The following is a 23,437-nucleotide window of genomic DNA, read 5'->3' as shown; positions in this document are numbered from 1 at the left end:
CCATTAAGTGATGGGGTTGAAGAATACATTATTCATTTGGAGAGAGTTAAGAAAAATGTCACCAAAGTGTCTGCCAATATTGTGTTGTGCCTCAGTGTCCTCACCCAGCAGTCTCCTTGCCTTTTGTCCATTGTGATTTTCCTTTTCAATGCTCTCTCCCACACAGAAGAAGAAGTGGAAAATGTGGATGTTTCCTGTGTGCCAGCAGAGGTTCTGCGGAACATCGAAGCTGACAGCTACTGGTGTCTGAGCAAGCTGCTGGATGGCATTCAGGTAAAGAATGCCCAGCCCCTGGGGCAGAGCAGATGAAGAGCTGGGTCTGGGTGCGAGACATGATTTTTGTTATTTCTTGTAAGTGGAAGAGATATTAGCTAGAGTTCTGCCAGGTAAATAAAGCCCTAGGACTTAAGAAATACTAAAAATAGGGACTTGAAAGATCGAGCCTACGTTTCTTGTTGAATATGTCAGCTGGGCTGGGCTTAATGGTGACATCATCTTTTAAGGCCTCTGAATGCCAGATACCTGTGTCTGGCCACTGTGGTTACGGCCTCGTTCTGGAAGCTGATGGATTTGCAGCCTCTGAAAGCTAGGTAGATGACATCCCCCCATGTCACAGCCTTGAAATGTGCCCCGCTTGTCACCTGTCCTCTCATTTGGGAGGACCTCTTCATGAACGTGAAGCCTGGTTCCATGCTAACAACTGCCAACTTGAGGAAAAGTGCCCCTAACGTTTTCCCCTCAATTACCCACCACCACTACCAGGTGGGAGGAACCAAGTGAATCGGTCTGCTTGTAGGAGACAGTCTTCCCCCAACCCATTCAGACAGAGACTCCTCTGAGTCTTCATAGACAGGCTTTGGGGGCTGCAAGGCCCTCAGGCTGCTGCTGGCTGGGGCCAGGGTGGGGCGGAAGCTTGGCTGGACCAAGCAGCCAGCTGTTGCACCCCGGCCCTCTCTGAGCTACGTTTACCCTGGCAGCGCCCAGCCCAAGTGCCGGACTTGGCGGAATAAAGATGAAAGAAAGCAAGGCGGGCAAATGTCAAGAAACATCTCTTTTCATGCACAATGAGACGCTTCCCTTTCTGGGCCACTGGGTTCACGTGCCACCGCCTGGCTCAGCCTGGCCCGTCACTGACCTCCTTTGGACCTTCTTTCCCGATGAGCCTGGGCCTCAGTGATCATTGGCTGCCCAAGCACTTGTGAAGCACGTCCTGCCATCCACGGCTTTTTGAAAAGCAGGTGGAACCTGAAGTGTGTCTCCATTTCCCTGCTGAGGAGACTGAGGCTCAGGGACGGCTGTGGCTTTGTGGGCTGGCATCCGGGTCCTCTGATGCCTACCCCACATCTCTTTCCCCGGCAGTATTTCCTCTCTAAGAAATAAGGCAACAGGTGCCTAGACCTGCTTCTTCCAGGCAGGCAGACCTCCGTACTGCTCCAGAGCTGGGCCTGCCTGCCTTTGATGTGAGCTGTTCTTGGCAGGTTTGGTGGTGTGGGCTCTGAGGCTTCTCGATGCCATCCCCAGAGCAGGCCTCCTTCGACTCTGGCATTTCTGAATGTGCAGCCCAGCATGGATACATGTGTATATAAAAACTGCTTATTTCTAAGTTATAATTTTATTTACTTAAACTCCCATAATAACACTCAGATACAGGACAGCCCACTCTGAATAGAGACATTAAAAAGGGCTGCTATACGAAGACATGCTCTTTGCTTTTAGGGAGCTCCTGAAATGTATTGACTCACCGTCATGGCCGTGCTTGAGGAATGTCTCATTAGCTGTTGTATGATTGGTGGATTGGATGGAGAAGAAGCTAGAGGCAGACAGATTCACTGGAGGTGATTGTGGCCATCTGAGTAGCCCTCGGGAGTGCTGGGAGAAAGGGCAGCACCTCTGGCTGGAGGGACTCACGTCATAGTTGGCGAGCTTAATGATGGGGGGTGGCACTGCCCTGGTGGCAGTTGGGACGTTTGGAAGGGGAAAGATGGGGCAACTCCGTCTGCAGTGGAGATGGTGGCTCGTCCATGACTGCTTAGCCTGACAGCTCCCTCTGTCCCAGCCAGAACTCAGAGTGCGGAGGTGTCTCCTACTCAGTGTCGGTCACCACCCTAGGGCTTAGCACCTCCAAGGAGCATCTGGCGTAGCCCTCGGGGATCTGAACCCGTGAGGCTGCTGTGGGTCCTGGGGAGTCGAGGGGGCAGGATGGCGGCCTCTTGGAGAAGGCAGGTGGCGTGGCTGTGACGGGATGAAGCACATCGCTGGGTGTCCGCGCTGCTTGTGCCTCAGCTCCCTCTGAAGGCTTTGCCTTTCTCATGTCACTTGGTGATTGTGGCTGATGAAGGAAGAGCCTGCTCCTTTAATCCAGAGGGAGCTGGCATCTGTTTGTAAATAAAATCAGCAGAACAATCCAGTCAATGCTGGCTTTTCATTTTAACCGACAAGTTTGTTCTCTGATGAAATGGTTTATTGACAGGCCTGCCACAGGGAAGGCACGAGGCCTTTGGGAAGCATGAATTTAAAGCCTGAGAAGGCAAAGGGAGCAGTCATCCATTTCATTCCTCACACTTCAGATTGAGATGAGCCCCTTGTGGTGATGGGAAAAGAGCCTGACTTGCAGAGAACTCTGGGCTCGGATTCTTCTTTCTTTACCCCATTGTGCCTCAGTTTCCTTATCAGTCAGTTGAGAGTGACATTGCCTCCTGTGCTGCTTTGTAGACCCTGGGTGCTGGAGATCTCTGAAGCCTTGTGGTTAAACAATTAGACAGTCCTAATGAGATTTGGAGTCACAAATTAGCACGCCCCGTGGGATGCTGCTTGCGCTCCCTCGTTTCTCTTAGGAAAAGGTACCCTAGACAGTTGTGCTCTTGATTTAGGAGAAGATTCAGTCTAAAAAATCCATTGAGAGGCTGGCAATGGGGAACAGCCAGGGCTCAGTTAGAAATCCTGGCTCTGCCACTGCTGCTTGGTTTTCTTGACCTCTGTTTCCCCTTCTGTAATAAGGAGCTGAAGCCGTTTGCCCTCCCGCCTCGTGCTTTGGCGTGTTGACTTTATTATTACTGTGTCTGTTTTTCCCAGAAGTCCTTTGTAAAGTGATGGAAAACAGTTTATTTTTGTCATTCTTATGACTGGAGATACATCTGTTGGGCTGACCTTTTTTAAGTTGGGGGGAGGGTGGAGGCCCTGTGAATTTAGAGACATGTTGTTCTGTTTTCCCCAGGAGGGCAGTAGGCGCATTTGTCAAGCCGCTGGCCAGCGTGCTTGACTTTGATTATTGACCGAGTTCCACAAGAGAGGCCTTGTGCCTTTCTTAGGAGCTTCAGCTCCCTTTTCATCAGGGTTAATGGACTGATAGTTGTCCTCGATAGTCTTTCATGCTCTCCATGAGCTTAAGCTGTAGAGAGATGGGCTAGATTATGGTCAAGTGAATTTGGAACTGGTAGAATGATCAGAACCTAAACACGGTGATTAATGGCTGTGTCATCCTCGAGCAGAGTAGCCAGTGCAGTGCCCAGGGCTCAATTAATGACATAGTCACTGGTCCACATGACGAGGATCATTAATGTGTTAGATGACAGACTGTGGATCAACTGAAATCATATGACCTTGAATGTATGGGTGAGTCCAGCCAATTCCAAATGAAGAGTCAGCCCTAACTTTTCTCCTGCTTTAAACCCTTCAGTCTGGCCTCTGCCCAGTGGTGCATTATGGGACCAGGCTGCACCCTAACTCAGCACTGGCCAAACTAACTGAGTAAAAACCCCTTTTACTCCACTGCTTTGGTGTTGCTGGTATTCCTGGGGCAGACTCCTTCAGGAGTATAAAAGGTACTGCAGTAGCTCTCATCCCATGAGAAAAGCTTTGCTAAATAGTCCGTCATATCTGTCATTATTTCACAACTGTTAAGGGGACTTGGGCGTAGCCTTTGTTCTGATTATAATTTCCTCCAGGGCAGGCATCTATATCTTGCAGATTTCCAACCTTCAGACTGAGCTCACCCCTTCCCTGTCAGGGTAGTAGGTATGGGTTCATTCTCTGAGGTGCTGTGGTCAAGTGTCATGTCCAGATGATTCCATTTGAATACTATGTCCAGTTCTGTGTACCCTGGGTGCCTGAGTTTAAAGAAGAAAAGGAACAGCTGAACAGGAGTCTGTAAAGAAGAGTGTTAACTGAATGGTTTGATCTCTGGGAACCCTGCACAAAGCGAGGATGGGGAGGGGAAGCCCGTTGGCTGTCTTCGGATGTCTGTAGTATGTGTGAAGGGTGGTGAGCCTGAGCTCGGCATGAAGAAGAGGTGCCCTTGAGCCCTGTCTTAACTGGTGAGAGCCAGCCAAGAGTGGGGTAGAATCTCAGAGTCTTTGGTGTTCAGGATGACCCGAGAGTACTGTGAGGGCATTCCTGGCCAATGGCCATCCACTCTCAGCTTAAGCTCATCAACTCTTCCATGGACAGTGAATTTACCCTCCCAATGAAGCAACATGTTGCACCTTTGGACCGCTTTGAACTTGGTTAGCACCCTCTTTATATCAAGTGTGACATAGTAGAGAAGCCAGGGACACTTGGGCTCAAGTTTGCCCTCTGGCACACGCTGGCCGTGTGGCCTCCACCAAGTCATCCTGCCTGTCAGCGCCCCAGCCAGCTCTGTCACTGTATGTGGCTGAGAAGATGCTGACCTTTGTCACTACAGATGGAGTTGGAGCATCTCCACCTGGGAGAGTCTCACTGATGGAATCCTTAGGTCCAGCCTCGTTGTGGCACGGATGGGACCCTTGGTTTTTTAAGTCTGTATCCATGTAACATAAACTTTGGCATGAATGTAACTACATGGAAAAGGCTTCATATATGGCCCTGGGGATGGATTGAGTTGATCTTCCGAGAACCAGGCCAGTTAACCACAGATAGGCACTTCATGAGCAGCCTTTTTGTGACAATCCATGAAAAAAAGAGTAAGCCCCTCCCCCCCAACAAAAAAAAGACTGCCATGAAAATGATTGTAGCTTATGTATCCACATGGGTTACAGACAATGAAGTGGTTGAATTGTATGACTTGTAATCAAACCAACACATATGGTGACACTTGTTGACTTGAATGTAATGTTGGAAAAAGGAGGGGATGAGGAGGAGTCTTTGGGAGAGCACGGTTCAGGTAGAAGAGGTGGGAAAGACCATATTGTTGTAGATCCCTAGGAGCCTTGCACCTTGCTCTCATGAACACTTTCCCTAAAATCAGAAGTGGTGGCTGCTAGACTCAGCACCAAGGGAAAACAGCAGACCAGGAAGAAGACAGGAAAACCTTGTTCTTTTATATAGGAATTATTCCTGAATAACTATTTCATCAAGCAGTTGAAAATCAAACGTACAGCAAACTAATATCACAATCAAATGTACTAATTTTATTACAAGTTTAACCAGCATCACCACAAGGAGGCCAGACGAGCCTAGTCAGCACCTTGGTTTGCACATATCTGGCCTCCTTGCCAATGAGAGAGACAGAGACACAGGGAGACAGAGACAGGTGGCGGGGTGAAGGTGTGAGAGAGAGAGAGCACGAGAGTGAGAGCGAGTGAGCGAGAGCAAATGAGCGCCGCCAGTGGCAACCCTTAGTGAGAATATCATCTGTATGCAGAAAGACAATGGACAATTCTGAGCAGTAGCATCTCATTGAGTAGAGAGAAGTTGCAGAGCATAAAGAAACCTTGGTAAGACACTCAACTGAGTCACATCCTCCAGGTGGCATTGAAGGAAGAAAATGGAAGGTGGTCTAGACAGAGAAGAAAAATGGAAGACATTTGCAAAGACCATTTTAACAAGTGCCCTTCTTGATAAGGACAATGGAGCTAGTCCCTGTAGACTCTAGCGCCTCAGCCCCTGAGGTGTTTATCATGGGGGTAGAAAGGGCCCTAAAAAGCGCCAAGATGAGTCAGGTGGCCTGATTGGAGGAGAGCTTTGGTGGCAGTACAGTTGGGAGGCATAGGCCTAGAAGGTATCTGAAGGAGATGCCAAAGGTCTGGAAGAAAATCTCACGTCCTGTTGGTGCCCAGAAAAGGCAACCAAGAGATTATCAGTAACTCACGACCGGGCTCCTCTTTCATTTATATAAAATGGAGCACCGTCCCTGTGCACAACAGAGGCTTCCTTGATGAGTGTGAGTATGGAAGAACCAGGATTTCATAAGTCATATTCAACAACAGATCCTTTCTTTACCAAGGCTAAGCCGAATGAACGAGATTGTAGGATCCCATTATAATTCTTGTTTGTTGCTTATGAAAAAGCCTCTGATTTGGTACAGGAAAATGCTGCCTTAGCAGCTCTTTCACAGCAAGGGGACTCCTATCCACTGATCAGGATTGCTCAAGGTTCGATCTAGGGGTGGAAAGAGCCCTGTTCAATGACCCTTTAGTAACAACCATGTAGGAAGGCATTTAGCAGGAGCTGTGTGCTCACCAAAGGGATTCATGGTGCGAGTCTGCTGTAGGACCAGACTTGTGGGTGGTGATGTCCTTTGCATGCCCCCATTTGTGGACGACGTTGTGCCGATCTCAGTGAGCCCTGACGTTACAGAACCTCCAGGAAGAAAACATCTGTAATCACAAAGGGGTTGGGTCTGTCCACACAAGAAAGACCAAATGGATGATGAATATCTTTGGCATACCTTTGCATGGACGCCCTGTGGACCGTGTCCAACAGTAAGTTATCTGGGATAGACCCAGAGTGGGAGAGGAGGAGGAGAAGGGGCAGGGGCTCTCAGAAAACTGCCAAGATCTGTTCCTGACCACAACAACAACCACAACAAGTGTTTAGGTTCATAAAGTGCTTTACCAATGTTACCTCATCTAGTCCCCACAATGGCCTTGGGAGGCAGGTGTCATCATTCTCCTCATTTTGCACCTGAAGAGGCTGAGGTGAAGTGATTTCCCCAGGGTCACACAGCTATGAAGTGTCTGATTTTTCAGATTTGAACTCAGACCTTCCGGACTCCAGATCCAGGGCTCTATCCTTGGGACAAGCCTTACTGACCCAAGCTCCCCAGGAAAGTAAAGCCCATTTTTCGATAGCAGTATTTTACCCGTACTGCTAAATGGCCCTGAGTGTGGACTGCTGACGTACCTGGAAGAACATGGTTAAAGCGCATCATCCAGGAGTCATGTTATAGGAAGAGAAGATGCCCTGGTCTGTGGCAAGAAAGAGGGATGACAGACTACGAGCCAGTGCGCTTCACTAACCTCTTTGTGACATCAGGAGAGGTGAGGAAGGCCCCAGCACGCTGGGTGGACCCACCCCCTGGGAGGCCTTCTAGGAGGAGGATATAGACGAGAGTCACACAGGCCGGGTCAACATGGGTGGGCTGCAATCTGCCCAATTGGGTGGAACTCCCAGGGGATCACAGACCCCTTGATTTAGTGAGGTAAAATCTACCTCCTGGTTTGCCTTGTAAAGTACTGAGCAAGGTCTGTGTCATTGGAGGTGTTCAGGGAGATGCTGGATGCCATGTGTCCAGGTTGTGGTAGAGAGGATTCCTTTGCAGGGCAGGTATTATGTGGAATCCGTGCCTTGTGAGCTTTCTGCACGTTGTCACCTTGGTGCCTAGCTCACAACAGGTGCTCAGACCTAAAACCATGACTCTGTGAGACTTTGCAGTGCTGAGCTGTGAAGCTGGTCAAGCTCTTTGGATTCCTGGTTTGAGACAGAGCCAGTGTGGGCGGACTGTCCACAGAGTCTCACGTGGCCCTTCTGCGCATGAGCTGTGTGAGAAGCAGCCTGAGCCTGGAGCTTCTTTCCTGGCTTTGAGGCATCCAGCCTGGCAGGGGTGGCCAGGCGTGGTGGAAGAATTCTGTGCCTCAGTGAAAGGAGAAATGTCCTGGGGATGCTTCCTCAGTTTTACGTCCAAGTTATTGCCAGTGTCTCCCTTTTAATTTGAGATCATTTGTTTTCATTTTCTTTGTTAGTTTTAGTAACTCAGTATCTCTCCAGAATCACAAATCCTAATGGGTTCGTTGGTGTGTAATGTCACTTTTTATACTTGAAAAGAAAAATCAAATAAAGGCTCTGTGACAGGCTTTTCAAAAGTAGAAATTTAGAATCTTACTTAATGGATTCTCCATCTGTTCTCCAATATTTAGAGAATTGTTTCCAGGCTAAGAGAAGATAGAATAGGTGCCATGCTTAGCAGGCAGACATTGAATGGAAATGTGTATAAATGTCTGTAAATGAGCTGCTGGTCCCTCCTGACTGAGAGAGGGCACAGTCTTGCATGGAGGAGCCAAGGAGGCTGAGGAGAAGATGAAGGGTCTGGGGGCCAGGCCATGCCACAGGAGGATTTGTTAAAGGAATGGGCAGTGTTTAAGCTTAAATATGAGAAGAGAAGTCTTTGGAGAAGGCTGGGGGCAGAAGATGGATGTGATTTGTTGTGGGGGTGAAGGTAGAGGGAAGCTGATTTTGTTTCATACAAGAGGCATTCCTAGTATGCAGAGCTGTGAAAAAGCAGACTGGATGACCAAGGAGGAGTGAGCTCTCTGTCCTTGGAAGTATTCCTACAAGGGGGGAATTGTCTTTTTCAGAGATCTTGACTTGGCATTGATCATATCTTGTTGGTTGTCCCACCATGGATGTCCTGACCTCTGTCCTGCTGCCCAGATAGCCATTCTAAAGTACAGGGCTGACCGTGAGACTCTCCCACTGACTCCTTATTGTCCAGGATAAAACACAGACTCCTAGGTCTTGTACTTCATGGTCCCTTGTCTTCCTCCCTTCCTCCCCATGGGGAATTACATCCTTATGTGTATGTGCTCCGTCCAAAGGAATATACATTTTGATCACTTAAACCCTGCAAGATGTCTTGGAGTTTGGGGGCTAGATTTCTTTTTCTTCTCTATGTATTTTATCATCGTTCTCCACCCCCTCTGCCCCCCCCCCAAAAAAGCACAAAAATGAAAAACAAAAATGAAAGAATGTGGGACAATGAACTCTTCTGTCTCAAGTGGCTTGATATATGATTTCTTGAAATTGAGCTCTAAAAAACCTGGCTTTGATGAAAGCCCATTGGGATTCAGATGGAGCTACTTGACTGTGTTCGAGTAGGCAGACTAGGCCATCTTTTCCCTCAGTTCTTACCTAGCCTTGATCACTGAATGGGTGTTGCCTCAGAGAAACTGAGACCTGGGAAAGACCTTAGCTTCAAAAACACAAGGTCTCCTCCCACTGCTTCCAGGGTCATCACCAGTCATCCTGACCTGTCTCTGTTTCACCACTGGACCCAGATGATACTGGAGGAGAGAGTGAGGCTGGTGACTTTGCACAGCCCTGCCTCACTTAAATCCTGATGTCATGGATCTTCTGGAATGAAGGATGAACAACAAAAAACAATTTCTTCATCGGATCCCCCAGCTTTAGTAGAATACAAGTTCCCCAAGGGAGAGAGGGCAGGGTCCTGTTTTTTATAATTCTCAGTGACTTGTATTTAGCAGATGCTTAATAGTTGTCTGTTGAACTGATTGTAGTAAAGGGGTTTCCCGATTGTGTTCTTTTACAAGTGCTCAGCACGGCGCCTGTTCTCCCCTCTCTCCGCCCCCCACCTGGATAGCTCATCCCTGCCCTGGGAGTGGGAGCTCCTGAGGGCAGGCACTGGGTTATGCTGATTGTTCTGCAGTGTCCAGCATGGCCCCATTCTGAGAGCAGGCACTTGAGATGGTCCCAGGGGATGAATAAATGAAAGAACCAGAAAGGAGGCCACAGTGCAGTGGGCACGATGGGGTGAAGGGACCTGAACCCCTAGAAAGGAAAAGACCATGTCTTGAAAAGCAGCCCAGTTCCTGAATTTTCCCACATGGTTCAGCAGCCTAGATCACTAGTATCTCACCCAAGGCACCTAGCCCATCCCAGCCCACCTAGAGACTTCATACTCTTTTCACAGTCCCCTTGACCCACCCCAGACTACTTAATAGGCCTTTCACTGTGGCTCTCTGATGCACCCCAGACCAGTGAACTCCCTTCACTGTGGGCACCCCAGGCTATTTACTATTCTTTAATCCCACCCAAATCTCCCTGTCTTTTTTTTATATATAAGTGTCAGTCTCACCCCCATCAAGGCATTGATTCATTAGGAATCTGGCTCACCCTATTGGCGTTACAGTGAACCCTGACACTTTGACTGAAAGAAGGCTCGAGTGCTTGAAATCTTTGTGGGCATACTCTCCCTGTACCCTTACATTTTGGGGTTCCCAGCACCCCCAATCTGCATCAGGCAGGTGATTGTCTTTTTCCGTGTTATAGGGCCATAACAAAAGGAGGGCCATGGATGCCTGGATGCCGGAGGATGTCCCTGCCTCTGCATGCCGAGAGGGATGGTGTTTGCCGCTGGTGACAGAGTACCTGCTTTCTTTTCTCATTAGTGTGAAGATGCAATTTCAGCTTCATAGCTTTTATTTTAAAAGAAGGTTCATTTTTAAGGGGAGGAGGAAGCCTTGCTGTCATTTCTTCCCACCTACCACCTTTTACTCCCTTTAATGATCATCCTGTCCCTGCCACATTTCCCGGAGTTTCTTCAGGTGTGCATTTTCCTCCTGTTTTAGCTACTTTTGCTGTAAGTGGAAATCGACTGGTTGTGGCCCTCTTGGGACCCCTGCTACCTGAGGGGTCGTTAGTAATGTGTGAACGATGGCTCATTGGTGACGCTGACCGCAAAGTTAGAAATACGAATCAGTAGCTAAGGCCCGAGGGCAGAAGGAAAAGACTTTCTTTAATGTACACTGTGAGGTTTCAAGACAGAGGTTTAATTCTTACAAAAAAGTGGTGGGATTTTTTTCTATTGCTTTTCCCTGCTCTGTCATTTTTAATGCATCTAGGTTTGAATCTCTAGGTTTTGGTTTTCATTGTTTTTTAGTGGAGGGGATGAGATCACGAAAGCAGAGCTGAGAGGATTTCAGGTCACTCAGTTTTTCCTTTAATAGAAATTGCTTCTAGGCAGGAGGTGCTGCCCACCATCACTGCTTTAAGTGGTGCTCTCTGAGTTGCGGGCAGTGCCCCCTTGGATATCAGGGATGGCAGCAGGAATCTCTCTGGACTTGGCCCTGGCAGCAAACCTCCAGAGGCAGAGCTTGATGACGATGGGAAGCCTTCCTTTCCAGACTTGTTGGGGCTCATCACTGTCCCCTCGCTGTTATTCACATTCCACTAACGAAATCTACTGGCGGCTTGTCCACAGGCCATTAGTTCCTGAATTATGGCTCGCATATTTGCTTACTCCAACATCACTGTTGCTCAAAGATTCATTCCTCAGCAAGGCAGGTTCTCTGAGGAGGAGGAAGCTGTTGCCTGTCACCATTTGTTTTCTGCATTTCTTTTCCTCTGGGAGACATTATTCAGTTCCAAGAACTGGTTGGTGGTGTGGCTGACGGGAACCTTGGGGGAAAGGGACTGTGTCTTGGAACTTGTAATAGCCCAAGAAGGAGCACAGACAGGGCGGAGCAGAGAATCTCAGAGGCGGAAGGGACCATGGAGGCCCTGAGTCTAGCCTGTCCATGAAGCAGGTGTCCCCAGTGGCCAGCCAGCCTCAGCCTGAAGTTCTCCCCCGTGGGGAGCCTCTTCCCGAGGTGGCTTGCTCCACTCTTGGGCAGTTCTGATCCCTGACAGGGCTGTTTTCCTTACAGTATTCCTCTGTGTGTGCAGATTTGTTCTTGGCTTTGCCATCTTTAGCCAAGCGTAATGTGCATCATCTCTTACCATGAGGCTGCCTTTCAATGAATTGAAAACTTGTGACCTCCTGGAGTTGTTTCTTCTCCAGGCTGAACATCTCTGCTTGGATCCAGGGAGTGATTCTTGTAGGGTGTGGTCCCTCATGCCCTTAGCATTCTGTTTTCCCTCTTGGTTAAGAATCCTCCTGAAGTGTGCATCCAGTGATGAACAGATACTCCAAGTGTTGTTTCGGAGGTCTGAGAAGGTAGGCCCACCGCCTTCCTCATTCAGGATGTCATGGCTGTATCACTATGAGAATGGGATCGTTTCCTGGGCTGCCACGTCACAGCTTTGACTCACTAGCTCTCGCTGCATCGGGCTCCTCAGAATTTTCTCACACCATCTACTGTCCATCCGTGCTTCCCTGGGCCTCCATTTATGTTGTTACCTTTGCTCTGTAGACATTAGAAAAACACACTTGAGCATCCAGAGAAAAAAAGGTCGTCGGGATCCTTGATGGGATCTTGAGAGAGCAGACAGTAGTGACCGGCTCTGTGCTATAAGATGCTGGCCTGACCTGCCTCCCAGAAGTGCCTAGGCAGGGTCTGTTGGGATAGGATCGGCTTTGTTGCCCTCTGGCGGCCTTTCCAGCTCAGGTGCTGGGAGCATGGCTTGGCCCTGATGTTCCCAGCTCGTGTGCCCGGACGTGGTGCTGTGACGTTCCTAGCCATGTGTCCATTTCTAACATTGTCACCATAAAACCTCCTTGTCCGGAGTAAGTAGGTGCATTTTCTTTTGAAAGACAATGGTCTTTCCCCTTTGGGAGCTCCTTGAGGGCTGGGACTGCCTTTTTCTGATTTCTCAGTGCTTAGCCCTGGCACTTAGAAGCTGCTTAGTAAGTATTTGTTGACTGTTGATCTCATGGGTGGAAAGTGTTTTATTTCATCCTAATGTATGCAACTAAAGGTAAAACCGTGTACTGAGCCTTAAAAGGGGACTTAAAGACAAATGAGATAGGATCTCTACCTCCCATACATGAGCACAAATGGATACAGAATGGATTTGGGTGATAGGTTTGCTAAAAGAAGAATGAGTGTCCCAAGGAGGAGGAGAGCATGGCTAGCTGGGGCAGTCAGGCAAAGCTTCCTGAGGAGGTGTGTAGCCAGAATGGCCTTTGTTTTCTTTGAATGACTCAGCTTACCTCATTGAGCCTCTGGACATTGTGGCTTGCTCTTCCGGGGCAGGAGGCCCAAGGAGCATTCCAGGAAGCAGACAACTTCCTGTGTGATGAGTCATGGGGCTGGCTGAGGGGAGGTGTTAACGGCTATGCTAGGGGGAGGGGCCAAGTCAAGAACCAATCGGCCCTGGTCGTTCAGGCGGTGCTTGATGATGTCAAAAACTCTATAAGAGGGGAGAGGACAGCTGGAAGATCCTCTCTCTTCCTTTTCCGGTTGGAGCCAGCGACAGTTACAACGACAGTTACAGAGGCAGTTACGACAGTTACGTCAGTTACAGCCACAGCCACAGCCATAGCTGAAGCAGGAGCTGCCAGTAGCAGAGCTAACCTACGGGAGAAAGCTGAACAAAGACTTCAGGCCATTACAGCGACAGTTACAGCGACAGTTGGAGCCAGAGGCAGTTACAGAGGCAGTTACGACAGTTACGTCAGTTACAGCCACAGCCACAGACACAGCTGAAGCAGGAGCTGCCAGTAGCAGAGCTGACCTACGGGAGAAAGCTGAACAAAGACTTCAGGCCAGTGGGTAATCTTATTACCATAGAGGGGGAAACATGATTTTGCTTTACGCAATCATGCTTCTCTGTAGCCTCCTGGTTACTCTTTCAAGGCGTACTTATTGGGCCTGGAAGCTTTTGATCAATATATCAAAATGGGGTTGCTGGTTCATGGGTTGGTTACTGTGGAGCCTAAATAAATGTTTTGATTCTTCTGCCTTCTACTTTGAGAGTTTCTTATATCCGGCGATTCCGAACGTTTCAGACATGTTTATGATCCTATTTGAGATTATAAACTCTGCCCTCCTAATACAAGGTGGGGTGGGCAATGAACGAAGGCTCAGGCACAAGAAAGGGCTGGCCGCCAACCATGGCTAGAGCGTGTCTCATGAAGCCCCAAACAAACCTCGTCTCTGTGGCTTAATGTGGCCGTTCTTGGGAGTCCTTGAAGGCTTGGGGGCTTGAGAAGACAAGATTTTGGGAAGATTGTGTATGAAGGTTTAGTTGAAGAGGAGATGAGGCAGGCATGCCAGTTAGAATAATATTACCAAGAATGGAGGCTGTCAGGGCTGTGGGCTGGAGTCCCGGCACCTGCCAGCTTGGACCTTCCTTTGGAGCCTTGTAGTTGGAGCCCATCCCACAAGATCAGAGTAGCTCCATGCTTTGAGGCTGTATCTGTGAAAGGCTTTGGTTTCCCCTCAGGATGTCCCTGGGGGAAGGAGGTTTCTTTGGGAAGTGTCCCACTTGCCTCTTGATCCTGTGCTCCTTTTTTTCTATGATTCTGTCTTGGGACGCTGTGGGCAGGGGTAGGAGGATATGGTGCCCTCCTCCCCAGGGGCCGGTTGCAGACAGCCTTGTAGCTCCTGGGGCCTCTGGTTACTCCCTCTGGTCATTTAGCCTCAGCAGAGTCTTACTGCATCTCCTCCCCTATGGCCATTTACACCATCCACTGAGACTGCCCCTGTCCTCAGTTCTAAGCAGGGCAGATGCATCAGCAGAGGGCTGGATGGCAGGGCAGGCGTGTTGGCCTTCCATCCCACCTTCCGTCGGCTCCTCTGAGGTCATGACATGGAGGGAGCAGATAACTCCAAGCAGAGGCTTGAGGTTTGAGTCCAGATCTTGGCTTTCTGATCAGGGCACTTAGCGCCAGCCTCAGTTTTCATGTCTACTGAATGGGGATGGAAGGCAGTGTGGTCTTGTCTTGGTCGGATCTTGATGATTTTTTCTGGGCTTTTATTTTAGGATAACTACACCTTTGCACAGCCCGGCATCCAGATGAAAGTGCGTCTGTTGGAGGAGCTGGTCAGCCGGATCGATGGTAAGTACGCCCACCTGCCACGCATTGCCTGCCCTTCTCATGCCCTGTTTGGCCCTGTGATGGTGGGATGTGAGGTACCTTCTCTGGGGCCTGGCATCGAGTGCAGAACTGCCCGAGTGTGGGCTGCTCTTATTCCTTTGTATGAAGCTCAATAATCAGAATTCCGTGGCCATTGTGGGGCACGAGGAGGGTGGGGCTCAGCCAGGCAGTGCTCCCTCTGCGTCAGGCTCGGTGAGAGTTGTCATTCACGAGGCCCAGTGGGGACATGGGCTGTCCTTTGATCCTGTCAGGTGCCTTGGTGCATCGTTTTGCTATCAAGGATGTCAGAATAATTTCTCTGTGGAATCCAATTAATTACCAAGTCTGGAAATAACATCTTTAATATTGTAGATAAATTACAATGTGTGGCGGGGTGATTTCAGATGACACTTTGCAGGTTTAAGGAGGGTACCTTGAAATACTCTCCACTTCTATCCTTAAAATCGCCTGCCCCCCCCACCCCTAGTGCTGACTGTCATATTGCAAAAGCAGAGTTTAATTAAATGAAATGGGAGAGCTAATGCTTACCACTCTAAGCATATTCTCCGGGCACTTTGAGGAATTAATGAACAGAGTGTTAGCAGAGTGTCACAGAGCAGAACTAAGCTTCTTTTGGTGACACCAGCCAAGCAGCAGTGAGATTGTGGGGGCAGACAACATGCTGTTTCTTTTGTGACTTCCTGTGTTCATGGTTGGTGATTTCTTTGTCCACACTGGGAGTCATCTATTGAAACATGAGGATGCCCGTTGGACTCCATTTGTTGGAGAGGTACTGGGGTACTGGCCTTGGGCCTTTTGGGGGGTGAGGAAAGGAAACTTTCTCACACACACACACACACACACACACACACACACACACAAATTTTTATGTGGATACACCTGTGTATGCACACATACCTGTGTGCCTTTGGTAATAGGAGAAAGCCATGGGATTGTTCTTTGGTAGTCATAATCACAGCTAGCTTTCCCAAACTGCTTTGACTTGAATCTCCCAGCACTTTCGTGAGGGGGCTGATCAGGGTCTAGGTCCCTCATTTGACAGATGGGGAACCTGGGGCTCTAGCTGGGTCAGGGACTCTCCTGGGGCCCTACAGGCAGGAAGTCGGTTAGTTATTCAAGCCTGGAATAAGAGCTCCGTGTGTGCCAGGCCCTGGGCTTGGTGCGGGGACTGGTGAATGATGGTGTCAGTGAGGATTTGAACGCAGATTCTCTGACTCCAAGGCCAAGCCCATTTGTGCTGCAGCCCCACTGCCTTTGCTGTGACATTATGGCCAGCGGTCCCTTGAGGCCATGCCCAGGATCACCTCGGTCGGGGCTGGAAGAATCGGTGACATTCATCTCTCCCCCAAGGCTCCTTCCTGCAGAGCTGGGCACGGCTTCTTCCAGTTTGTCTCTGAGCCAGTGGGATCGCGAATGTGAGCAGCACGACTGGTGAAAATTCTCTTTCAGTGTTGTCATGCTTTCCCCTCATTTCAAACCGAAGGTTTTCATTTTATGAATCTTGTCCTTTCCCCCCAACAACAGTCTCCCTAGAATGCTTGGATTCTGTGACGTTAATTGGAAATGGACCGTCTGAGCAGCTGCTTCTTGTGTCCCACGTACTTCATAGAGCAGATTGTGTAGGGTGTTAGAAGGAAGAACCCGGGCCCCAGGTGACCAGCTCTAGTCCGTGCCCCCATTGGACTCTCTGAGATTGGGATTGAACAGGCAGTGCACTGGATTTACAGAGGGAGAGGCCCGGGTTCTGCTCCTGGCTGAGTCACGTCCTTCTGTGGCCTTTGGTGAGCTATTTTCCCCGTTCAGACCTCCGTCACCACTTAGGAAAGGAGGAGACCGGGCTAAAACGTCTGTATGTCTCCTTCTCTGTGAAGTGCTGTGATTGCCCGCTCACTGCATCCTGTATGAGCCAGACGTCCAGGGTGGCTAGTAGGAAGGTGCTAGCCCTTTGTGCTGGGGAGGGCATACACCACAGGGAGGGTCTTACCTCTTGTGCTCTACTTTCTGCCACGGGATATTGACGCTAATGTGCTCTGTAGATTGTAAGGGCATTGTTTGAGTATCTTTAAAATGGGCCTCACAGTCAGCAGCTGAACGTGTCCCATCTCCATTTCTACAGGGGACGGGGGACCGTGTGACCCAGCCCAGCTGCTGTGCAGAGAGGCAGGGAGAGGTCCTGGGGCCCACCGACCTGCCTCTGCATTAGCAGTGTGGTCTGGAAGCCCAGTCAGAGAGGGCAGGCTTTGAGTGCCCACTGTGGGAGATGAGAGTCCTCGTGTTCAGAAATAGAGACTGTGTGTCCTCCAGGGGAAGGTGACCTGGCATGGGGAGACGTAAGCAGAAGTGTGGAGCTTGGAGAAAAGGCTTTGAATGTATTCCCCAGCTGAGAAATGGTCACAGCCAGACAGTTTTCTAAGGAAGAAATCCAAGCCTTAGGAAAGGATGCTCCAACTGTAACCCCACTAATTAGAGAAACACAAAGTAAAGTCACCCTGAATTTGCTCACCCCCATCTCGTGGGTAAAGTACACTCAGAAGGCCAGTGACTACAGCTGAGAGATCTGTGGGAAAGTGGGCTCATTGATGGGGCTGAGAACCAGCCTGGCCCTTCTGGGAAGTCTTGGAATCATGTCCTCCAAAGCTGCTGAACCGTCAGCCAGCGATGCCACTGCTAGCTGGGTCTGTAACCCAGAGGCATCAAAGAGGAAAGCACCCATGCAGACAGATGTCTGGATGGCACATCTTTCTGTGGGGGCAAAGAACTGGACCCTGAGGGGAAGGAGATGGTTTCCAAGAAGCTCAGAAGACATGGCTGAGCTGATGCAGTCAGGTGAGCAGGACCAGAAGAGCGTCACGTGACGACAACAATATCGTCAAAACAAACCCCTCTCAGAGCCTTAGGATTTCTGAGCTCTGCAGTGACCACACACTGGTCCAGAGGATCAAGGGTGAACAAAACTGTCCACCTCAGGGCAGAGCGGGACACGCTCAGGGAGCAGACACTTTTGGATAGGGTTCATGGACAAATCTGGTTTTATCTTTCGTTCTTTTCCCTCCAATCTTGTCGTGCTACCGAGGCCTCTCTGAGGGGATGGGCTTCTCATGCGCCTTCCCGTCATGAGATCTCCAGCACCAGACACTGGGCCTGCCGCCTGGTTAGGAGAAAGCTGTGCTGGGAATCCAATGCTCCTTTATCAATAGAAAAGCAGAACTTCAAAGTGAAAGATGAAAGGAAGAAGTCCCCCTTAGATGTAAAACATCATGGCCCAACATTGGGCCATGCCTCCTTGGGCAGCCTTCTCTCGCTCCTGCCCTCCCTCAGTCACTTGGTGTAATATCAATTAAGTTGGGACTTTCTTACTGCTTTAGGATGCTAAATTAATTAAGTGTGTTTGAGCTTTACCAAGTGCAAAGCCCCAGGCCCAAACCCCTAATTTCTAGGTGCTAAGGCTATGTGGGTGTGAATCCCTCAGGGCCCCAAGGGGAGTTGCTAAGACCAGAGCCAATAGTAGGAGCCTAAGTTCTGGTTCCTCAGATGATGTTTGATGATGGCTAAAGACTGTATAAGAAGAGAGAACAGAGCTACTTGCTTGGGGCTCTGGGCTAGCTGTTAATATGAGCTCCCAGCTCCTGAACTCAGATGTTGATGGTTCCTTGATAACTATGAATTGTATTTGGTCTGTTTATAATGTATGTTTGTAATTTGTTTGTATTTGCTCTGAAGTTCAGGCTTCTGGCTTTTTCCCCTGAACTAAGTGAATGACATATGTATATGTTGGATTAAAGTAAGATTGTTAGCCCCTTAATGTTACTTTCCTTAGTAAAGCAGATCAAAGAACTTGTGCTGGCAGCATTCGTGTTGCTTGTTGGTCTTTCACCCCCACAGCAGCTGCTAGCCCAATTGTTGCAACACTTGGCAGGGCTGCCCCTGCCCCTGGCCTCTTCCTCCCTTCCTCTTTGTCCAGTTTTCTTCCATTTCCATGTGTAAAGCGGGTATCATAATAGCACCTGCCCCTGCAGCACCCCCCTTACCCCCCGCCATGAGGATCAGATGAGGTAATGTTTGTAAAATGCTTTGAAGCTCTTGAGCCCTGCGCAGCTGCTTGCTCCATTCTCCTCTTCCTCCTCTCAGACCCTTCAAAGCCCCTCCCCAGGTTCCTCTCTCAGTCCTGCAGGTAACACCATGTGTTTTTCATCTCTGCCCCCTTCCCCACGCTGCTGGGGCCTCTCCTGGGCCCCAGCTTTGTGCTGTCTATAGACATTTCTCTTGTGCCATTGTGCTTCTTGAGTGTCTGTGTCTGTGTCCCATCCTTGCTCTTACCCAGATGTCCCCCACCAAGAACGCTCGGTAGGTGCTGGATTGAGTGGGGAGGCTGTGGCAGGCCTCGTGGCAGCTGGCTTGAATGAAGGCTTTGGGAGAAGTTTCATTTTCTCCAGGTGTCCCCACCGTCTTGATGCTCTTACTTGCCTCTCTTGTTACTGCCAAACTGTTAGGAGTTTTCCTCCCAAAACAGAAGAAGAGACAGCCTAAGCATGTGCTGTTAGTGCCACGTGTTGGGGAGGGGAGTTGGAAGGGAGGCCACCCCTCCCTGAGACAGAGCGCAGAGTGTCTCAGGGTATGTGCCAACCTCCTTCAGACATTCACAATTGCTGCCTAACACATCCCTTCCTCTTTGTGCATGGGAACTGTTCAACGGAATCATCCCTTCCAACTGGGATGTTCTGATTCTATGGTTCCTCTAGCTCCTGCTGCTCTAGAACTCCCTATTTATGTAACCCAGGACTCAGAACCCCCAAGCACTGGGCTCCCATAGACTGGGTATGATCCTAGCCCCAGGGAGGTCATTAGATCTCTTTTACTCAGTGCCCCTCCCTCTCCTGATATACTAAGATATAGTTTTGAGTCTAGGATTCCTTGAAAGTGAATGACAAGACAGCCCTGCTCCTGTACAAGCACTGAAGATACCAAATACATATCAGGGACAGGAAAGCCTTTATTTCACCCCACAGGAAATGCAGAAGACTCAAGAATTCAGAAGTTTTGACTAGACGCAGAAGACACAGAGAATTTGAGTAACCCCTCAGCTACTCTGCAGGGAGCATGCTTGGATTTGCTTTGGTGGCAAACCTTTGACTTGCCCGTGAGTCCCTTTTCCCTTCACAGTTGCTCCAAGATTCGTTTGACCACATTACTACCCTTGACTTTCCTTGGGGGCAGACTTACTTTGGAGCTGTGACACCATCAGTCAGCCCCCTTCTCCTCAGGCCTGGACAATCCAAGGGGCCCACTGCCTCTGCCTTCCGTGTCGGATGCTGTGCAGGGAGTCCGATGGCCAATCTTCTTCTCCTAGGAGCGTGCTGCACCTGCACTTGTCCTTCTCCCTGAATAACGATGATCCTAGAGCCATTTAGTTATTTTTAGTATTCATTTTTTAAAAATTTGAGCTCCCAGTTCTCTCTCTCTCCCCCACCCATTGAGGAGGCAAGCTATATGTGTGAAATAATGCAAAACATATTCCCAGATTAGCCATGTTGCAAAAAATAAGAGCCTGAGAAACAAAGAAGGTTATCAAAGCCTGCTTCTGTCTGCACTCACAGTTCATTGCTTTCTCATTGAAGGTGAAGAGCGTCTCCTATCCTAAGACTTTTGGGATTGTCACGTGATCCCTGAACTCTCGAGCCTGGACGTCCCCAGACTTTGGGGGATTTACGGGGCAGCCCCGGCATTGCCCAGAACACCTGCAGCTTCTGGATCCTCTGCTGAGGGAGTTGAGGAATCCCTGCTTCCTCCACATGGGAGTTTGGGAACATTGTCCATGCCCAGGAACTGTCCTTTTGAACCTGGGTTAGAAGGACTCAGGTTTGAATGTCCTCTTAAGGATGTTTGGCCCTGTTTCTTGAGGCAGGATTTGCCAAAGCTGCTTTTGCTTTTCCTATCTTCACATTTTTGGTGCTTAGGAGAGATTAGAAATCATGTCACTGACTGGACTTTTTGGTGCTTTAATGTGGAATCCCAGTCCATGCTGTCTCCTCCAGCAGATCTGCCCCACCCTACCAGTTCTTTTTCATCGTTCCCTGTCACTTGCTCCTTCCCTCCAGCCAGCCAACCTGCCCTGGTGCCCCCCCCCCCCCATCCTGAAGAAACTCCCACCTGACCCTTCCATTCTGGCTAATGATCCCCCTCTCTGTTTTCTGCCTGCCCTTTGTAGGTGAACTACAGTATCCGGCACCTCCGCTTTCCCTCCTCTCCATCTCTCCTTAATCTCTTACAATCTGGCTTTTGACCTTATTCCATCCCAGTGGCTCTCTCCAGAGATATCCATGATCTCTTAGTTGCCAGATCCAGTGGTCTTTTCTCAGTCCTCATTCTCCTTGGTGATCTCATCAGCTTCTCTGAATCCAGGAATCATCTCTAGACAGAGAGACCATTGCCAGCTCACCATGGCCAGCCCTGGCCGCCTGCTGGACAGCTCCTCCAAGATGCCCTGTTGTCTCTTCCCCAACCTTCCCTACCCTCTGCTCCCTCTTGGTTCTCTTCCCGTCACTCTCGCCATCCATCTGTCTCCTCCGCTGAATTTTATCTGTGTCTCTGCCCTCCTTCCAAGGCTCTGTCCTGGCTGCTCCTCACTTGGCTTTTCTCTCTAGGCTCTGTCTTTTGGTCACCTCCTTGGCTTCCAGAGGTACAATTATCCTCCCTCTACTCTGGATGAACCCCAGCTCCTTAGAGCCGGTCCTAGTCTCATTCTGGGACTCTCGTTATGTATCATAAACTGCCTGTGGGCCATTTCAGACTGGATGTCCCATCTCAAAAGTAACCTGTCTGAAACACAGCTCGCTGTCTTTCCTGAATCACCCCTCTTCTAGACTCCTTCCAGTCTCTGAAGTTTCATACATGCTCGTTGCCCTCCACTCATCCCACCCTGATCCAGTTCCTTGATAAATCTTCCTCTTTCTGTCTTTGTCATTCTCTGAGCCCCTTGTGTCTGCCCACGCAGTCAGCATTCTCGTTCAGACCTCCTCACCTCCTGCTTGAATGAGCAATCAAGCAACAGGCATTTACTAGACACCTAGTACTGCGTGTGCCAGGCACTGTTAAGTGCAAAAAATGAAGCCGTCTCTGAAATTCTCATGCAAGAAACTCATGCACTTATGTAGATGCAGCATCGATAAAGTGGACAAATACAAACATTTTGTAGTAGGGGTAGGAATTGGGAAAGCTTCACATGGAATTGGTACCTGAGCCACATCTTAGAGGAAGAAAAAACCTTGAGAAAGCAGAGGTGGCAAGGGAGTGCATTCCAGGTGTGAGTGACAGCCAGGGCATTCCAGACTGGGAGGAGGAGGGGAAGGAGCCTCATGGACTTTGGCCCAGATGATGAGGCTGGAGACCCTACCCCGGCTGGGGTGCAGGCTTTATGTGGGTGACTCTCAGGGTGTTATTTGGGGGTTGGGCCCAGGCTATAGAGTGCCTTTTGATAGAGGGAAAGGAGTTTGAACATGGGGAGCCATAGTTGTGGGAATGCTCCCCCTACATCCCTCACCACAAAGCATCTGAAGTGGGCTGCCTGGGGCCAATGGTAAAGGAGGACATTTAGGTGGACTGCCAGGCTGGCACATGGTGGTGGTCAGATTGCATTAGTACCATGGCCCAGAGCAGCTGGGCCACTGGGAAGGTTTTAACATCAAGGAAAGTCTTTCCAGAACATGTGGACACCTTAAACCCATCCTGGTAGGTAGGTAGGCACCTGTGCCCTAATTCTGGTGTTTGCTTACAGAATGGAGGCAGTAAAAAGGAATCTGTAGGAACTTTTCCCTGCCAAGGAAGAGACTCTGTTCGAATGCAGTTAAGGGGCAAGGGGCTGGTGCAGAAATTCAGCCTGACTTCTAAGGAGAATCAGCCCTGCTCTCTTCTCTCCTTTCCCTTTTTTAATTCAGGTGAAATGTGATTTTTATGCAGTTTCCCTGAAAGCTGTCTGGGCTACATTACAAGGCCCAAATGGACTTTATGCTTTCTAGGTGACATTCAGTTACAGCTGGTAAAGCAGATTCCAGTTTATGACTCCAGGAGGGAAAATATTTTTATTACAACTACAAAGGAAGCTGTTCAGGACTGAAGAAGCAGATCAGAGATGCAGCTCAGGCCTGAGGCCTGCTCAAGATGGGACGGCGACGCCTCCCTAGGTCCGTACTTCCTCCAGCGCACATCCTCATTAGGCATCGGAGGGGGTAGAGGTTGTTCATCTCCAACAGCTCTCTACATCACGACTGGCCAAAGATCCGTGTGATTACCATTAATGTAAAATAGAGGAGGTCTCATTGACTTTCGGGAAGGTCACCTGAGTGTTCCTCCTCAAGCGTCCCGTCCCTTCACTCTCTATCACCCTCTCTGACTTACCCAAGCCAGAGGAGGAACCTTGGGGTCTGGAGAACTCTGTTCTAGGAACCTCTGGGTTCCTAGGTTGAGAAATAGGATTAGCTTGACAGCGTAGCGTCAGACTTATTTGATTATGGACCCTGTCCTGCTTAAGATGATAAGTCTTGGGATTCATGGGTGGAAGCAGTTTTGCGGTCAGGGTGTGGAGGATTTGCTAAAATTCAGTGCTGACCCCAAGCAGAGTATTCTGCTTCAGCACGTGATGAGGCTGTCATCAGAGATGTTCAAACAGGACTCTGTGGGATTGCTTTG

At 49.4% G+C, this 23,437-nt stretch overlaps 1 protein-coding gene across 1 annotated transcript in view; it reads left to right on the top strand.

Moving 5' to 3' along the window:
• TBC1D22A (TBC1 domain family member 22A) overlaps window positions 1-23,437 on the top strand; it is a 323,593-nt gene that overhangs the window by 171,473 nt on the left and 128,683 nt on the right. Inside the window, exons 9-10 of the mRNA XM_036761386.1 lie at window positions 167-273; window positions 14,641-14,716. Coding sequence (XP_036617281.1) covers window positions 167-273; window positions 14,641-14,716 — 183 coding nt within the window. The remainder of the gene's footprint in view (window positions 1-166; window positions 274-14,640; window positions 14,717-23,437) is intronic.

This window comes from Trichosurus vulpecula, chromosome 5, assembly GCF_011100635.1.
Source record: "Trichosurus vulpecula isolate mTriVul1 chromosome 5, mTriVul1.pri, whole genome shotgun sequence".
NCBI lineage: Eukaryota > Metazoa > Chordata > Mammalia > Diprotodontia > Phalangeridae > Trichosurus > Trichosurus vulpecula.
The sequence above is the reverse complement of the archived record's forward strand: the minus strand, read 5'-3'. Positions and strand labels throughout refer to the sequence as shown.